Raw genomic sequence first — 18,352 nt, 5'->3', positions numbered from 1 at the left:
TGCACGAAAGTTCTGAGTGGTTCTAAAGGGTTTTAGCTGTTAGGAAGGGGTGGTTTTTGAGGGGCGATTACGAAGAGTGGTCACAGGAGGTCTACGTTGCTGTGCGAAGTGATTTTTGCTATCATGAGGGTTGAGCAGAGGGTCATCGAGGTGGTGAAGTGTCTCTGCTAGCCCTCCACAAGGAATGACAGAGCGACCCTGACCCCCCCCCTCCGTGGACCCCAATTATTTGCCACCCGAACTCGGCCACAGGCCTCGAGTCCCCCACGTGCGACTGGGGATCGGACCAACGACCTTTGTCACGTGCCGCATCGTGGAGCATGCCCTCCCTCCGAGGGTCAGGTACCCACCGAACTCTGACCCCCCAGCTTGTCTCTCTTTCATCGGCTAGAGGGTCCAATAAAGAACTCCGCGGTTTCTTTTCTTTTTGTGTGTGTATCTGCGTGTGGGCCCGTCTTTAAGTAGAACTGAATAAGTGTTTTTGGATCATTGTAAATACTTCCTGCATATTCACGTTAAGTCTTACCTTTGTCTTTTACTGAAAAATAAATTATTACAAATGTTCACAGCTCGTTTCCGTCCTTTTTTATTTGGTTCAGCATGGTCTGGGTCTGAGTTCAGATGGGGTTTCATCCCCGATATTCCGTTAATCATAGCCAGAACGTCCTGGGCAGGCTCGCTCGACTGCATCTGAGCCGGAATTGGTAGGTGGAAGTTGATACTCTACCGTAGCTGGTAGAGTGATCCGGTTCGGCTAGACGTTCCGAGGGCGAGAATCCCCGGTAGCCAAGACTGCATGGTTACTTCGGTATATTGGATATGGACAATTAACCCTACGCCACGCGGTTGAGATATTGGTGTTTCACGGTCGATTAATCGACCCGCCGGCTTCGGAGTTATCCGGAGTGATGGCCTATAAATTCCGGGGAGTCTGGTGGGAGACGGCGTAAATTTCCCCACCTTATGGTCGTTCTCGCCACCGACCACCGGCCCACAACAATTTTTAGATATCTAGATATCTAGATTATATATATATATATATATATATATATATATATATATATATATATATATATATATATATATATATATATAAGATATATTGTTACGGTTGTGGAAATTCGCAAACCACCATTCAGGTCCCGTAGGTGAGATATCTCTTAAGTACATGTGTAGTTAGCCCCAAACCCGTTGTTTAGAGAGAATTAATGTGATTCATTCGGGCTGCGACGCTTTGAGATAGCCATTTTTCTGTTCTATCTTTATTTTGAACCAACCACGCTCCAACCGTCAGACAACAACAACAACGCCAACAACCACGACCTTTACCTTCACAACTCGCTCCCGCAAACATCGCATCACCGCCATTCCAAACGGCACCATGGCCATCGGCCACCGCCAGAAACCCTCCACCACCTTCACCTCCCTCCTTCCACGGCCATTCCCGCACCACCTGTGAGCACCGAGCGTCGGGTTGTCCTGGGCTCGTACAAGATACGCGCCGAGCCGCGAGTGCAAATACCGGCCTTTCCGAGGAGAATTCGGATCAGGAATGCTACACGCCCACTTCTGATCTGTCCAATTAGGAAGCGCGGGGCGGCTTGGCCCCGCCTCCAGGCGCGTCTGTCTGGAATCGAGATATGCAAATTATAGGATCAGGGGAGATTCACGCCCCTTTTCCTCCGTCCAATCGGCGAGCGTGGCTCCGCCCTCGAGGAGATCCTGATCCAGAAATTTGCATATTGTTTTCTCCTGCCGGCCTATAAAACGGCGAGCTCAAGGCGAATGAGAGGAGATGTTGTGCAGAGAGTTAGTTTTTGGTTGGAGTTGTTGCGAGGCAGTCAAGTCGGGTTGGAGAGCGGAGTGGAGTCGGGAGGCGAAGGTGTCAAGGTGGTTTTCTGCAGTCGGCTGAGGAGAATTGGGGGAAGAGTCCAAGGAGCTCGGGTCCGAGGCAGGGAAGACGGCGGTCGGCGACAAGGTCGCGGTGGGATCGCTCGTCGCGGGACCCAAGCCAGCCAACCAATCTCCTTCCCCCAGGGCATCAACAATCCCCCCTCTTTCCCCCACGCTGAGAGTGCAAAAAGGGGGCCCCGTTCCCACCCCACTCCAAGCGGTGCCAACGAAACCCGCGAAGGAGCACGAAGTCGGGGCACCGCTGCGCAGCCACATTTGCGGCTCGTCACGAGGACGCAGGTAGGACCCCCCCCCCGGTCTCGCGGACCTGATCGCTCCTTCAGGTCCCGCGCACACATTGGCCTATGGGCCCGTCTGCCCCCTTGCCTATGAGGGTGGCTTCTTTCCTTTGCTTTTGAGTAAATGTGTGTCGGCGCCGTCTGTGAAGTAAAATCGTCTAAGTGCTGCTGTGTGTTCGCGTAGTCGGTAGTATCTCTGCGTCATTGTTTCTTTTTGCATTTGATATATGTGCATTCTGTTTGGCTGTATATGTGTGCTCTCCGTGTGCCGCGGAATAAATGTGCATTATGTTTTTTTTTTTGTATACCTTGGTCGAGGCTCGTATGAGAGCTAACCCACAACTCACAGCAAGGGGGCATGAGACAAGAGGGGTGGGAGTGGAAGGGACAAAACAGTGGGGAACAGACACATTAGGTGAACTGTGGAAGGGAGAGGGATGGGGATGGGACAGGGAACATGGCGAAGAGAAGATGGACATTACATGGACTTTCAGGAAGGAAAGCAGGGGAATTGAAGGAAGTGGGCTTGGGTGGATTATCGGGGGTAGAAAAGATCGAGGATTTGGATGGGGGAAGATAAGAGGTGGTGGTGAACAGCTGTTTTGAAAGCCTGGAGGGAAGAATGGGAAAGAATAGAGTGAGGAAGTTTATTCCAAAGGTGGGATGTTGAACTGTTTTCCCGTTTCGCTTCGTCTTTTCTTTAATTGAATCTCCATCTTGCTTCACGTAAAGGGTTCGTTCGTAGTGGGCTTAAAACGCCCGATAATTAATCGGAACCGTCGAGGCCGACGATAACACCGCTCGGTTATCCCGATAGCACGGAACGGACCGCTTAAGCGGTTCGTATCTGGAGTCGGCCTGCAGCGAGGTACGATTGCCCGGTCTACCATCCACGTGGGTACTCAGGTAGGTCGAGTTTGAACAACCCTATCCTACGCGGGTGGCCGATTGGCACGATTGTGGTGAGGTCGAAAGGCCCACTCGTGACTGGCTGCGGGCGATAGTTCCCGGAGGATCACGACAGAATTGTCCGTCCAGTGGGCGACGTGCCGCGATTCGAGTCATGTGGCCGTTCGCACGCCAGCGGGCGCGAATTCGCGACAATATCTATATCGATATATCTATATATATATATATATATATATATATATATATAATATATATATATATATATATAATATATATATATATATATATATATATATATATATATCTCTTTCTACATCTACACATCTAAGCTTTGGTCACTATTATGTCGTGTTTGTTTGTATCTATATACAGTATATCTATATATCTTTATGATATATATATATCGATATATAGAAATAAATTCCTGCATGGGACGAGCGTGAAAAAATTCTGATTCAACTCAGAACTCAAACCTAAGGACTTCATCACTTCCACGGTGCTAGCCCACCAAGATATTTTCTCAAGGATGGCCAAACGGATCTCCGTGAAACCTGCAGAGGTTCATGAATGAGTGTTGGGAGTGTTTTCAGGAAAAATGAATTTGGAAAATTTGGAAAAAATATTGGGATTTTTTTGAGAGTTTTGTTTTTTTTCTTGCTCTGTCGTGCCTCAGCCTTTGTCACCAAATGAAAGGTAGTATTAAATGATTCCCCGACCCCATTTCTTAGTGGGTGTCGGGAAGTGTTTAATCCCTCAGCAGAAATAGAAAAAATAAAATAAAATGTGATTTCTTCAAAATGCTAACATGATCATTTATAACATGACTTTGAACTGCCAGGTTCCCTCCCTTGAGAGTTCAGCTCGGTATTACACCAATAAAGTTCCACCCCACCCCCTTGTTTCTCGTGTATATAATTATGGTTGTGGACGAGGCCTGCTGCCCGCACGAACGCAGGCAATCACCCTCCGATTAAAGCACGAGCGAATTACACGGATGGTCCAAGCCGTGCGCTGGCCGTGTACGCGAGATGGATCTTGTGCCCCGAATATGTTCATATGGCGCATGAGTGGAAACATGTCTTAATGGGCACAGAGCCGCGGTTTGAGCAAGCTGGCGGAGCACAAGCAGTAAGTGAACCAAGAGGTGTTGTTCTGAACCTAAAGCGAGTAATCGGGGTGGGAGAGAGGGGTGCTGGCCCAGAAATGATCGCAGGCCATCGAGGCCTGGCCCTGAGTCCAAACCGATTTCTTCCCAGCGGGACAACTGGCCCGAGCTGAATGTGGGTCAGAACAAAGTGTCCGTGTCAAACGGCGGGAAGGTAACCGTCAGTGTCGGGACGTATATACGGGCAAATAGCGTCACGTACTGCCTTTCGGTCCACGGACCACGATCACCCAGAACGCAACGCTAAAACGCGTGCGACTGCCGATGGGACACGACAACTGTTCATCACGCTCGTTTGTCCACTTAATCCACCGCGAAGACAAAGGCGGGTCCTCCGCGGAGCCGCCATTCTTGCGCTTAAAGCGTCCATTCCCCGGTCGTACCCGCCATTCCCCATTCTAACCTCCCCGGGGGGATTCACCCCGGATCGCCTCGGTTCTCATGTTTCTCCAGCGGCCTCGCTATTCTGGGCTTGTTTTGACGGCGCCTCGAGCCAGAACAAACAGCGGCCGAACCATTTTATTCCTAATGGAGAGTGATATTGGCTCAGCCGCCATCCCGCTGTTTGTGCGCTCTTTCGAACACAACACCATGTTGTGGACGACTTTTGGCGCCAGGTGGGCAAAATGGATCCTTCGGTGCACACGTGGCCATAACGGGCAGTCTTGTGCGTCGTCTGTGATGCTGCAGAGTTTGTCAAATCTTGCACGTCGTCACTGCGCTCTTTTATGTTTTCCTCTACGGTGGTGTGGACCGGTTTTGGGGGAGTTATAAAAAGTAAAAGCAACGGAGATGTCGTTGAAGAGCAATGAGGGTACATGGAGGTGATGGTGGCCAGGAGTTTATAAAGGGACATGAAAAGGTCATGGGAGGAAGGTCTGCGCTGGTTGGGGGCGATGCTCAGAAGGGAGCTCAGATAATGATGTGCTCAGGCAGGGCTTTGATTATGCAGACAGTTGGCATGAGGAGGAGCAGCTCGAAATTGAGGTGAGAAGGAGGTAGTGGAAAGGGACATGACGCGACAGAAATGGAGGTGCACATGGAGGATGCTCGAGATGGAGGTGTTGTGTATCGTGGGAAAACTCGGGCGAGCGACCTTACAGGAAGGTGGAGTGGAATTCATTTGGGCCATCGTACAACAGACACCGCTTTTGCATTTGTTGCCCAAGAAGCACGAAAGCAATAATTGGATACAATATTTAAAGTGTATATATACAGTATATACAGTATATACATTAATATATATATATATATATATACACGATTCGATGTACCATACTCTGTGGTGCAGGGCGTCGGTGCTGCCGAAGCAGTTTCTTGGCCAGAAGTCATGCTGAGTGGTTTGCCATTCCTCTCCCAGCAGTTGCTGGGGCAGGAATTTGTAGTTTATGGAGGATGCCGGAGATAGCTCGCCTACTCTTCACGAAAGACACTGTGGGGTCTTTAACGTCCACCGAATGCAGGCAGACGGGACGAACTTTCAACGTCCTTCCCGAGAGACGGCACAGACATTCATGAATCACCATGCCTATGAAACACCAGGATGACAGTTTATAGCTGGGTCAGGATTCGAACCCAAACTAGACAGCTTCTAGGTGAGTGTGCATACCTCTCGGCCTGTAGAAGGCTTGGACCAGCTATGACTTTTGATCCAACGATGACCGCTGATCAGGCTATGACTATTGATCTGGTTATGAACGCTGATCTGGATATGACTCTTGATCTGGGTATGACTATTGATCTGGTTATGAGCACCGATCAAGTTATTTATTTTGTTCTGAGTATGACCGCTGATCAGGCTATGACGATTGATCTGGGTATGACTACTGATCTGGCTTTGATTATTGATCTGGATGTGACCACTGCTATATATATATATATATATATATATATATATATATATATATATATATATATATATATATATATATATATATATATATATATATTGATCTGCGTATGACCGCTAATCTGATGATGACTATTGATCTGGGTATGACCACTGATCCAGCTATTTATAATGATCTGGGTATGACCGCTGATCAGGTAATGACTATTAATCTGGGTATGACCACTGGGCTGGCTATGACGATTGATCTGGCTCTGATTATTGATCTGGCTATGACCGTTGGTCACATGACCGCTGATGATATGTTGTGTCTAAGGGAAAACAGCGTGTTTGGTTTGTGCGACGAGGCACGTGCAGGGAGGTGGTTTGATGTATGCTGCTCTCGGTGGAACGCACCGTGGTTATACATTATTGATTAGACGTGGTGATGCCTTGGTGCACACTCGCGGTGCGCTGCTTGCCAAGGTGAAGTGAAAACGTTAAATTTTTTACAACTCCGAGCCCTGCATGAAGCGGTTGCTTTTGCCTTTTCGTGTTTCTTTAGAAAACTCACTTTCTCTCTCCACTACCCTCGAGCTTTATTAAATTATCCCCATTCACAACGTTTAACGTGCGAGTAATGATTTGATGGACTTTTGGATCGTTTAGGGCATTAAAAAGTGGATTTAAATTGCCACTTGCTGGTTGAGTCATTAATTAGCAGAAAAGCGCTGATGGGGGTGTGTGGCGGGGGTTGGGGGAGGGATGACTCCCCAATGGTCATAAAAGGAGTGCGCAGCACGTATAGATCCATCGAAATGAGGAGGGGGCTATCAGTAAGTCCGTGCCCCCCCCCTTTGGGGGTATGTATATGTAGTAATATTTACCCCGTGTGTGCAAAGTGAAAAGTCACCAAGTTTTGTCCCAATCCGTCCATAACTTTTTGAGATATCCCGCTGGATGTAGTTTTTGACCAATGACACAATGTGTGTCCAACAGAAAAGAGCCTGTGGCTGCTCGAGTGCATCATTGTGCAGCGGCCTGGCTGTGCCGCTGATGCAGTGCCCTCCATTCCCAGTAAGCTGGTACTCATTTTGCTGACCTCAGAAGGATGACAGGCTGAGTCAACCCACCTGGTGTTAATTCAACAGTAAGGGGCTTTAATTCAAGACCCTAAGATCTTCACCTAACACCATTTTATATAAATAGTTTAACACCGGAGAACACAAATCGCCTTTGTGGCACTTCCATAAACCTTCCGTTTAACAGTACTTGGACAAAATATTACAGCAGTTTACATCCTCTGGACCAATCAGATCTGCCGCTCTCAGACCCCGCCCACGTCTTTATTTGTGTGTTCCATGAACTCTCCATTTATCTCCATGGTGACGGTTGTTGTGTTTTCACACCTGTTTGTCTGTCTGATGGTATCTGTCCGTCTGTTTGTGTGTGAGCATGATACCTCAAAAAGTTATGGACGGATTGGGACAAAACTTGGTGGATGAGTTTTGTGGGTGACAAGAACAAGCTGATTCGATTTCGGTTCAGGTCCGAATCCGGATCCGACCTATCATTGGGAGACAAACCGTAAACCGCTCAGCTTGGCGGAGGTATGCGCTCCACCCAGTGCCGATGAAGTTGTGTTATGTAAATGTTTCAGAGTTATTGACCCCTACCAATTTTGACCAGAATTATTGACCCCCCCCACTTCGTATTCCATTTCACTTTCCTCCCATTTCTTCCATCTCCTGATCCCAATTCCTTCTTTCCTTTGTCCAACCCCATCCCTACTTCTCCAACACCCTTAACTTAACTTAACCTAACTTAACAACACCCCCTTAACCCTCATTTATCCTCCAATACCTCCCATCCTCATTTTCATCAATTATATAATTTCTTGAATTTAAAGCCCCCCCCCCCGTACGTTACGTAATAAATAGATGGCCATGGAAGGAAGGTGTCATGAAAAATAAACACCTTCCATTTCGCCGTTTCTATGTTAAACCGAAGACGATGATGCTTGATGGACAATTCGGTCCTGTCGGTGTCCGAACAAGGGTTCGGAGTCCCGGGACTGGGTCCCGTGCGGGGTCAGCACGTCCTCCGGTGGGGGGGAAGCTTTTATAGGTTGGGGTTTCAGGTTACCAGCACGTCCTCCCGAGGGGGGGGTTAATATGTTGGGGTTTCAGGTTACCAGCACGTCCTCCCGGGGGAGGGGGTTAATATGTTGGGGTTTCAGGTTACCAGCACGTCCTCCTGAGGGGGGGGTTAATATGTTGGGGTTTCAGGTTACCAGCACGTCCTCCCGGGGGTTAATATGTTGGGGTTTCAGGTTACCAGCACGTCCTCCTGGGGTGGGGGAAGCTTTTATAGGTTGGGGTTTCAGGTTACCAGCACGTCCTCCCTGGGGGGGGGAGAAGCTTTAATAGGTTGGGGTTTCAGGTTACCAGCACGTCCTCCCGGGGGGGGGAGCTTTAATAGGTTGGGGGTTTCAGGTTACCAGCACGTCCTCCCTGGGGGGAGAAGCTTTAATAGGTTGGGGTTTCAGGTTACCAGCACGTCCTCCTGGGGGGGGCTTTAATAGGTTGGGGGTTTCAGGTTACCAGCACGTCCTCCTGGGGGGGGGGCTTTAATAGGTTGGGGGTTTCAGGTTACCAGCACGTCCTCCCGGAGGGGGGGGGGGAGAAGCTTTAATGGGTTGGGATTTCAGGTTACCAACACGTCCTCCCGGGGGGGGGGGGGAAGCTTTAATAGGTTGGGGTTTCAGGTTACAATGAGCATTATGAGACGGCGGTGCCGTGCGGGCCTGCTCAGACGTGAGTAGCGTTTTGATGAGTGGGTCCATCCAACCCCCCCGACACGAAACACTCGCCTCTTGCTCTTAAACGCCTTGGAATCGCCACCTCCTCAATCGTTCCCCCCCGTAACCCCCACCGGCAACCACGTGCTCCGCCCCACGCAAAACGCAGGTCATGTTCGCCAGCTCGCCGATCTTATCTGGGTCGTTCCCGCGTTCTCAGTTTCCCTCTTATCGGCGTCTCGGGTCACGACGTTGGGGGTTTCCAGCAGGGATGTGGGGTGTGGAGGTAGTCCGGGTGGGGTTACCGTGCAATGTGCCGAGCCAAGCCCCAAAAGGCATCTCTCTCGGACCCCGGTCGCGCTGATTGGTCGCGAAGACCCGAATGAGTTGCTCGTTTCGCTTCATCGGAGCACTCGAACTCCGGTCCACCCCGTTTAAATATATATATATATATATATATATATATATATATATATATATATATATATATATATATATATATATATACACACATATATAATTATATATATAATATAATATATAATATATATTTATTTATTTACATATATATCGTAATCATAGTGTTTTTTTACGTAATAAGTAGACGTTGCGTAACACGAACACCCAGGATGCGTTGGTTCGTTGGGTGACTCACGAGATGTGACGTCATAGAGCTGTATCACGGCACGAGGCCAAGGGGAAGGGAATGAAATGTCCGCTTTTCACGGCAATCGAGACACAAACCCGACTGCCTCGCCCGGACATCTGTGTTTACCGTGGTGTGCACACAACACCGCACAGGGCCGTGGGAAAACCGGCCTACACCAACCACTTAGTGGTGACGTTCCTTTTGTCTTGATGGGATGGTGGTATTTATAGTTGGTTTGTTTGTATGGGTGGTGGTTTGTGATGGAACGGTGGTGGTTCGTTCGTTTGCCTTTATGTGGAATAATTATGGTGATGAAATAGTGGTGGTTCTTTGCTTTGGAAATATGGTTGTTGGTGCGTGGTGTCGCGGGAGTTCGTTTGTGTAGTGACTTGGTGATGGAATGGTAGTACGGAAGTTACTTTGTTTAGGTGGCAGTTGGTGCTGAAACGGTGGTGGTTAATGTTTGTATTGGTGGTGGTTAATGTTTGTATAGGTGGTTGTCGATAATGGGACGGTGGTGCTTAATGTTTGTATAGACGGTGGTTTATCTTTGTACATGTGGTTGTGGCTAATGGAACGGTGGTGGTTAACACTTGTATCGGTGGTTGTTGGTGATGAGACGGTGGTGGTTAATGTTTGTATCGGTGGTTGTTGATAATGTAACGGTTGTGGTTAATGTTTGTGGAGGTGGTTGTTGATAATGTAACGGCTGTGGTTAATGTTTGTATCGGTGGTTGTTGATAATGCAACCGTTGTGGTTAATGTTTGTATCGGTGGTTGTTGATAATGCAACCGTTGTGGTTAATGTTTGTGGAGGTGATTGTTGATAATGTAACGGTTGTGGTTAATGTTTGTATAGGTGGTTGTTGCTAATTTAACGGTTGTTGTTAATACTTGTATCAGTGGTTGTTGGTGATGACACGATAGTTCACCTGTTTGTAGAGCTGGTAGGCGGTTGTTTTTGGAAAGGTGGTGGTATAGTGGTAGTTAATTTGTGCACGTGGTTGTCCCCCGTCGGTGACGGTGCTTCGAGGTGGTTCGTCAAGGCGGTTTTCGGTAACGAAGAGTTTTCCGTGTAAAGTGGGATTGTCAGGAAATGGAAAACAAAGGACATGATGTCAAGACGGCACATGAACGGTCAACGGGATCCGAGAGGACAGAGCGACCCGAGGAGACCGCAGGGACACGAAGGCCTTTAACAAAACGGTTCAAACGTCGTGTGCGAACAGGAGTCCGTGCTGTGCGCATGTCCACGTGCCGCATCCCGATGCGTGCCCCGTTCCCAAGGCGTACGAGGATGCTGGATTGTCGGGTGCGGGGCCGAGGCGGCGATGGGTTGGGTTTGTTTGAGAGAGAGAGAGAGAGAGCGATAAGAGGGGAAGGGCAGGGTTGAAGGAGCGCAATGGGAGAGGGGGAAGGTGGTGGAGACGAGGGGGAGGGGTGCTGGTTGGCTGCTTGGTGGACGACTGTTGCTCGAGGCTCTGCGTTTCCGAACAACCACCCGGGGCACGCCCGCTGCGAGCTTGTGGTTACGGCACGGCCGGTGAGCAGACATCGCTGGGCGCGGCGGTTAATGTGGGGTGGGGGTTCGTGCGGAGGGAGAGGGGGGTGGTGGTGGTGGTGGTGGTGGAAATGCACTTGTGTGTAGAAACAGGAAATGAGTTGCCGCTCAAGCCGGACATGAGACGGAGAGACTCCGCGCTTCGGTCTCCGCGAATCGCTTTGCCGTAGGAACCCGCGTCCGTTGATCGGAGGTAAGAGACCCGGCCCACCGTGAGGACCTTCCCCGTCGACGCGTCCGCTCGCGCCCTTTGTTACCGCGCGGCACGAGGCGAGAGAGGGGTTCGCGCCCACTTGATTGAACGCCCGGGCCCTGGTCCCGCCACTCCGGTGCTTCGTCCCAAGACCCGCCGGGAGCGCAGTGTTGTTTTTGGCGCCGTCGTTGCGATCATCTGACGACACCCCCATGACGTCCCGGAATGTCCGAAACGTAACGTTACGGGCGGAAGCGCTTTACGTGGCACGCGATGGCCATTTTATTTTCTCCTGGCGGAGCCGAAAAAAATAAATAAACACATGATGGATGTCTGGCTGAGGGGAGGGGGGCACGGGAGGGGAGGGGGCACGGGAGGTGCTGCTCAACGCGCCCTGGAAACACCGCAGGGACTTTTGGCCGCAGGTTTACGGCAGGAAAAGGCGGCTTCGCTTTGGCTGCCGACGTGTCTGCACCTGTGCGCCGCACCCAGGCCTCCGGTAGCGGACGTCGAGTGCGCGTCCCCGGCACGTGGATCCACGATTAATGATTCGTCTCGTGAAGCTCGATTCGGATCTCCGGCGGGTTCGGATCGAGATGCACTTGAACCGGTAACGACGCGTTAATCGGCCGTTGTGACGACACGCAAAGTTGTAAATGACTCGTTCAACGGAGGGGGGGCTCGAGCGGTGGTGCCTCCTGCGGCCTTCCCAGCCGAGATCCCTGTACGTGGTCCTCGGGCCGTGGGAGTTCAGGGTTTTTAGTTGGGGGTCGGGGTGGCGGTGGGGCCGTGTACAACAACCCCCTCGATACTCGGCGCTCGCTTCAATCCATCCCCAGAGAGCTCCACACATACCTGATGGGACCACCTGGCCGGTAACCTGCGGCTCTCCACGTGCGGTCGATTACCCATTCATCCGCAGAACAAAAGCATCAACAACCGTGTTCCCGCACCTCTAAACCACCATCGTCTCGTTACAACCACCGCGTTAAAATGCTCTTCCTCGAGATCTTTAAACCGATGGGGAAACAGTTTTAATTGTGCGGTGTATTGGAAATTGACCGGGAAGGAGGTGATTTGTTTTAACTTGACGGGGGATTGAACTTGTTAACTTCCTTGGATGGTGTACGTCGTTTTGTCCGTAAATAAAATCCCACGTTCAGTGAAAAAAAAACAAAAAAAAAATCCCAGCTTTGGTTGAAATTTTCTTGCCATTGCTGAAAAGGCCCCGATGGTTATCAAATTCCCTGCAAGAGAGCGACGACGACGTCAACCGCGGTTAACCGCTCGGCACAGTTATGTGACCACATCCATTCGAACAATCATTTATTTATTTATTGGTGGTTCTTTACCGATTAACCGAACGGAGATCCTTTATCTAATTGGCATACCAATGGACTGAATGAGATAGCAGGCGGGATTAATTTGCATCGCCATGGGGTTTGCTGCATCTCACCACTCCCCTGCCCCCTTGCCCCCATCCTTCCCCTTTGCCAGGCGATTTCACTCTGTCCTTTCACACCATCCCCATGGCGTCCACCCCTCCCCACCTCTTTCCCCCTTTTTCCCTGCTTGCAATAATGCGCGGGGGGGGGGGGGAGAGGGGTGTGCTTTGTATTGTTTAACAATCAGACCATTGTGACGTCATGTGCAGCGGTCTCGCCTCCTGCAATTATGATGCATTTTAGCTATCAGGGGTGCCAAGGAAGGTCGTGTTGATTTTGGATAGTCTTTTGGTTGAAAATTTATAACACCGATATTATGACCTTTGGGGGGCTGGGGGGAGGGGGAGTGTGGAGGGTGGGACGGGATGAGTTATAAAGGTCACGTCTATCGGGGAAACAACTTTATAGCCTAAACACGGTCCATGTGGGATTTTTAATGCTTCAATAGCATCCATCTGCGAACTCTCAAAGTTGTACACATTGCATTTTCATAGGTCTTGGTGTGATGTAACAGGAAATCAATATAGTGCCAGAAAAGTTGATACTTTACGCAAGTAGTGGTGGAATGCACCTTCAGAATGTGCGTAAGTACACACCTTACTGTACAATTGCCCTTGTGCTGGTTGCAGCAGGTTGTGATGACGCTGGTTTTGCCGCAAGGCTTGACGGATGGCTCTTCTCTTTCCGAAGACGGCCCCGAAGAGAATCAGGAGCCAGACGCTCCCTCGGAGCCCTTCTTGGACATACCGGGTATGCAATGTTTGAGTGGATAAGCTGATTAAGGAAGAGCAATGTTTTGCTGGTTGAAGCATTCCCAATGGGAATTGGCCATTAGAATCTGGGTATCCATTCCATTTGGTCATTGTTCTGTGTTCACAGTGCACAGGTGATTAGTTTGGTGAAATATTAAGGTTACACAATCAAAGCAGTAATTTTAATGGTTCATCAAGCAGATGTTCTGATGACGCTGCCTTTTCATATATAGCATTTTAATGCCCATCCTAAGTTTACTCTGAGTTCACAATAATCAACAACAATGGGTGAACTACTGCCAAATATATACCGGACTAGATGGAGCAGGTAAGATTTACTTCCTGATTTGAGGTCGTTAGTGAGCAGGCTGGGGTTGTTTTTTTTAATGGAAAGCCTTCTGGAACTAGCTCTGTTTTCAAAAGTGTGGAATTCAAATCCATAAAGACTGGGTTACCAGTAAAGTGTTCTTACCACGATACCACACCATACCATACCCTGGCATGAGCTCGTGAATTTGCACGCGTTAGCAAAAATTATTTGTTTTTTTTGGACTACAAAATTATTAACAGGTGTGGTTGCTTCAAGAGCAGCTTGTTTGCATCTAAACTATAATGTCCATCTCTTCCTGATCTTCTGTGGGCAGCAAAGGATGATACATAATGATATTTTTAGTCTTGCTAATTATAGAGCCATACTTGTAAATCAAGTTTGCCTTTTTTAGACGACCAGCCCAGACGGACCATCGAATAGGTGGGTCACTTCGAGCACAACTTATTGACCGTAACAGGCCAAGAGGTCAAAATCATTTATCGTAACAAAAACAGGAAAGACCTCGAAAACGGCCTGAACCGCATCACGTGCCAGGAAGCGTACTAAATTGGAGGTGGATGACCTGTGGGGCCTCTTTTGGTTCCTAGTCCAAAGAACTGGAAGCTAGCTGAAGGACCATAATACTTGTGGTGTTGCTCGTGGCTTTTTGCCAACGGTGGATAAAATAAGAATTGTACCTTGTTTCAGGTTTGCTGTAAAATTAACCGCTCTGGGAATTAATCATCACCTTAGCATGTACACCTGGGGGGTTGGGGGGCAAGGGAAATAATTTTGCCTGGAAAACATCATATGATCCTTCATAATGGTTCCTGGGCCTTTACAACGGAGCATTGTCTCACCAGCCTGGTATGATTGCCAGAGGCTGTTTGGAAAAGGGTGCAATTAGTCTTCAAAGAGCAGGTCTTGTTTTTTTTCCCCCTTCGTCTGCCACCACCCCCTTCTCCTCTTCTTTCACACCACACCTCTGTTACCCCGCACCTGCATCATATCTCCAAAGCGGTTCACTCAAAGTCAGAATGACTGTGGAATTGACCGTGGCTAATTATTGGTGACCCTTCCGGTGGGGCAGGACCTCCGAGTCAGGACGCCGTGACTTGCCGACTGGCGGCGACCAGCTTGGCAAGCCTCAAACGGAAGTTTGCAGAAGACGAGTGCTGCGTTCAAACGTGGTGCTACGGAGTGAGTATGAGATGACACGTTCATCTTGAATCTTCCTTAATCATTCCATACCTCAACTACCTTCATCCTTACTCGTATTTCCCTGCAATTCCTGTTATCTCGTTGCTCTCTTTCGTCAACGAAACCGGAAGGAATGTTGAACCTTGATTGCAAATCAGAACGACAAGGCAAATGGTCTTATCTTTTGTAAACCAGGTGTATTCTACTGAGGTTTGACCGACAGTAATCGCAGTTTAACGGACTTTGACCAACACTGAGTTTAGTAACCTTTTAAAGATTGTTTAGTGATTGGTATAATATTCCTTGCACATGAAGTATTGTCAACTTTCAGTAAATATGTAAAGTTGTAATTCGGCTCGTGTTGTTGACACACGGCCAAGCATTGTTGACACATTACACGTTGCAAGAGCGTTCGGGATTGTGCGGCCATGACATCTACATATTACGTACATGAAAGTGGTGGAATTTTTGACTCCTTCCTTTTTCCTTGTATGCCGCGTACACACACACACCCTTTACACCCCCAGCAGATATTTCCTCCCAAACTCCTTCCCATTTACTCCCTCCCCTGCTCACACTTTTCACCTCCTGTCTCCCTTCTCTTTCTTTTCTCAATCTCTACCTCCCCTCTTATGCATGTAATCTGTAAGTTGCCCAAATTCCCTCCAAATACTACAGTACTTGGAATTTTTAAACCACGTGCACTAAAACGCAAAAATTGGTGTCCGAGTGAGTGAGCGTGCAACCAGCAGGTTTATCCTCGACCGCAGATGTGTTGCTTAATCTCCAAGACAATCTGTTTTCCATTTGGTATTTGTTCTGTTTCTGTTTCGATTTTATTCTAACCTAGTTCTGCAAATAATATGGCGGGAAAGCCATTGATCTTTGTCAACAAACTTGGCAGACTGCCGGAGGACGGATCAAGCCGTGTCTCTCACCGAAATGTCCCATTGAATTCTGGGATAGAGTACGTTTGAGTCACCTGTTTGAAAATAAATAAAACGCAGGAGAGTATTGCCATCTATAAACAATGGACTCAAACTCTGGCAACTGGAAATAAATCTCGCTAATGAGTAAAGCAGATCAGCTGATTGGAAAAAGGACATGCAGAGGAATGCCTTGTCCCAGTGGATTGGAAAGGGATTCTGTGCTTGTGTTGGTAACACTTGACACTTTGGCCTTTTTCCAAGTATTTAAATCATTGAAACCAGCAGCTCTCATTCTCTGGGATGCATAGATGGTTGGCTTGTACTGAACTGCGCACACACACACACACACACACACACACACACACACACACACACACACACACACACACACACACACACACACACACACACACACACACACACACACACACACACACACACACACACACACACACTCGCTCACCAGCAGTCTTCATTTTGTCTTTTACGTGAACTTTGGCACATTGCCTGACACTATGGCACGGTTCCACTTTGTGTATACTAAAGCAGAATTTTTCATTCAAATTGTATATTTTGTTTGTTTGCCTTTCCCTGATCTTGAAAGTCAACTTGCTTCATCGTTTACCTCTTTCACAGCCTGTACCTGGTGCCTGGTTCTTTGAAGAGCGTGCACATCTTCTGCGGCTTTCTGTTCACAAGCTTCAACTTTTGGATGACCCGGAGTCACTCCTTCGTCGCTCGGTCCTTATTAACAACCTGCTTAGGCGCCTACAGCTCCCTAGCAATGGTGATGTTGCTGCCACTGCCACCACTCACGCTATGCCGTTGTCATGGCCACCTGTTGATGAGAGCCAATCAGATGCTGGAATGTCAGACCCAGAATCCTCTGCAGAGGCCTTGGATAGCAAGCGGCCTCGTGTAGGCCTTTGGCCACAAGACTCGGCATCTGGAAGTTCATTTTATTCCAGCTGGCAAGCGGGCGCCTATTGCTTCCCACCACCTACATGGTATGGAGCCAACTTACCAAACTCTGGACCTGCAGAGCGTCGTATTGAGCGGCCATTCCCCTATGGTTACTTACTTGTGCATCGCTTCAACGGTGGACTTATTAGTGGTTTTGCACCTTATTTCGCTTGTCCTCCCCCTGATGTAGCACATGCCATTTCCACTCAACTTTCCACGTCTGAAGAGCAAAGCACCGATGACCGTAAGGGTGATACTGACACTGATGCGACACCAGATTTCGATGGTAATGAAGAAGAGGCATTGGATGATGTCGAGTCTCCGGCGTGCGAACCGAAACGACTTCGCATGTCGTTTCGCTCGCCGCTCGAGGCGTCTCCAGGCAAACTGGGTTCGATCGAGCGGTGATGGATTCTGCCACAACGCTTGCCAATATGAGAGCTCCTAAATCCATGTGCTCGAGGCCCGACGAGAAGTTTGGCTGCACGTGGGACATTTTCATTTCCCCATGCGTGTTCATTTTCTCTCAAAGATCATTTTTAGTGTTATGTGGATATGACGAGATGTGGCTTATTCATTGCCCATTACATTTAGGCTGTCCAGCTCAATGTTGTCTTGGTGAAAGATCGTTAAGAGAGCGTTAACAGGTGGAGATGATAATGTTCCGGTTTCAAGCTGCATCGATCCCGGGTGCGATATGCGCTGAACTTTTGTCAGCTATGACCCTAACCCCTGTAAGTGCCGCTCACAGACGTTTCTCGGAAGCAGCACTTGCATCTGTTACAGAAGCCGGCATGACATGTCGGGCAAATTTTGCATGCCTTGGTGAAATTATTGTGTTGGCTATAATCAGCATGGCCACTCCATCTTTAAAACCGCCTTTTAGAGCCCTTACTCTGCTATTTATATAGCTTTTCTTAGTGCTCAGTATTTTAAAGGCAGTATGAAAGTTTATACATTTTTACTGCACGATAAAGATCGAGTAAATAAATGCATAACCATCTTTCTGACCTTTTCTCTGCCTGGTTTTCTTATTTTTTTTTAATGCCATGTTTTTGACGGTTTGCTTTTCACGAACATTCTTGGAACACTGGAAGTATACTTCTACTCGCTTTCAAGCTGTCTAGCCTGGGTTCGAATCTCGACCCAGCCATAAACTGTCATCCCGGTGTTTCACAGGCACGGTGATTAATCGATGTGTGGTACCGTCCCTTGGATGCACGTTAAACTGGGCGTCCCATCTGCCGGCATTAGTTGGTGGACGTTAAACATCCCACGGTGTCCTTTGTGAAGAGTAGGTGAGCTATCGCCGACACCATGTACAGCTTACAGATTCCTGCCCCAACTACTCAGTCGAACGTCAGCCCGGGCCAGCCAATTCATGATACACTTTGGCCAAGCTTCCCATGGCCAAAACCCCACATGTGGGTATAATAGTGGCCGTTAAAGAAGAAGA

At 48.6% G+C, this 18,352-nt stretch overlaps 1 protein-coding gene across 7 annotated transcripts; it reads left to right on the top strand.

Moving 5' to 3' along the window:
• Positions 1 to 10,936: 10,936 nt before the first annotated feature.
• LOC147013941 (uncharacterized) lies at positions 10,937 to 17,906 on the top strand. 7 transcript variants are annotated; one of them, XM_085851336.1, is made up of 4 exons: positions 10,937 to 11,086; positions 13,372 to 13,492; positions 14,895 to 15,004; positions 16,570 to 17,906. In XM_085851336.1, the coding sequence occupies exons 1-4, from the start codon at positions 10,946 to 10,948 to the stop codon at positions 17,302 to 17,304; spliced, it is 1,107 nt and encodes a 368-aa protein (XP_085707462.1). In that variant the 5' UTR covers positions 10,937 to 10,945; the 3' UTR covers positions 17,305 to 17,906. The 7 variants fall into 7 exon arrangements, with proteins under 7 accessions (XP_085707462.1, XP_085707463.1, XP_085707465.1 ...); XM_085851337.1 differs by having other exon boundaries at positions 10,947 to 11,086; positions 13,375 to 13,492; XM_085851339.1 differs by lacking the exon at positions 10,937 to 11,086 and adding an exon at positions 11,139 to 11,297.
• The last annotated feature ends 446 nt before the right edge of the window (positions 17,907 to 18,352 follow it).

This window comes from Eptatretus burgeri, chromosome 13, assembly GCF_056783735.1.
Source record: "Eptatretus burgeri isolate ZD-2024b chromosome 13, Ebu_testis_v1, whole genome shotgun sequence".
Taxonomy (NCBI): domain Eukaryota; kingdom Metazoa; phylum Chordata; class Myxini; order Myxiniformes; family Myxinidae; genus Eptatretus; species Eptatretus burgeri.
Note: the sequence above shows the minus strand (reverse complement) of the source record. Positions and strands in the feature narration are given on the sequence as shown.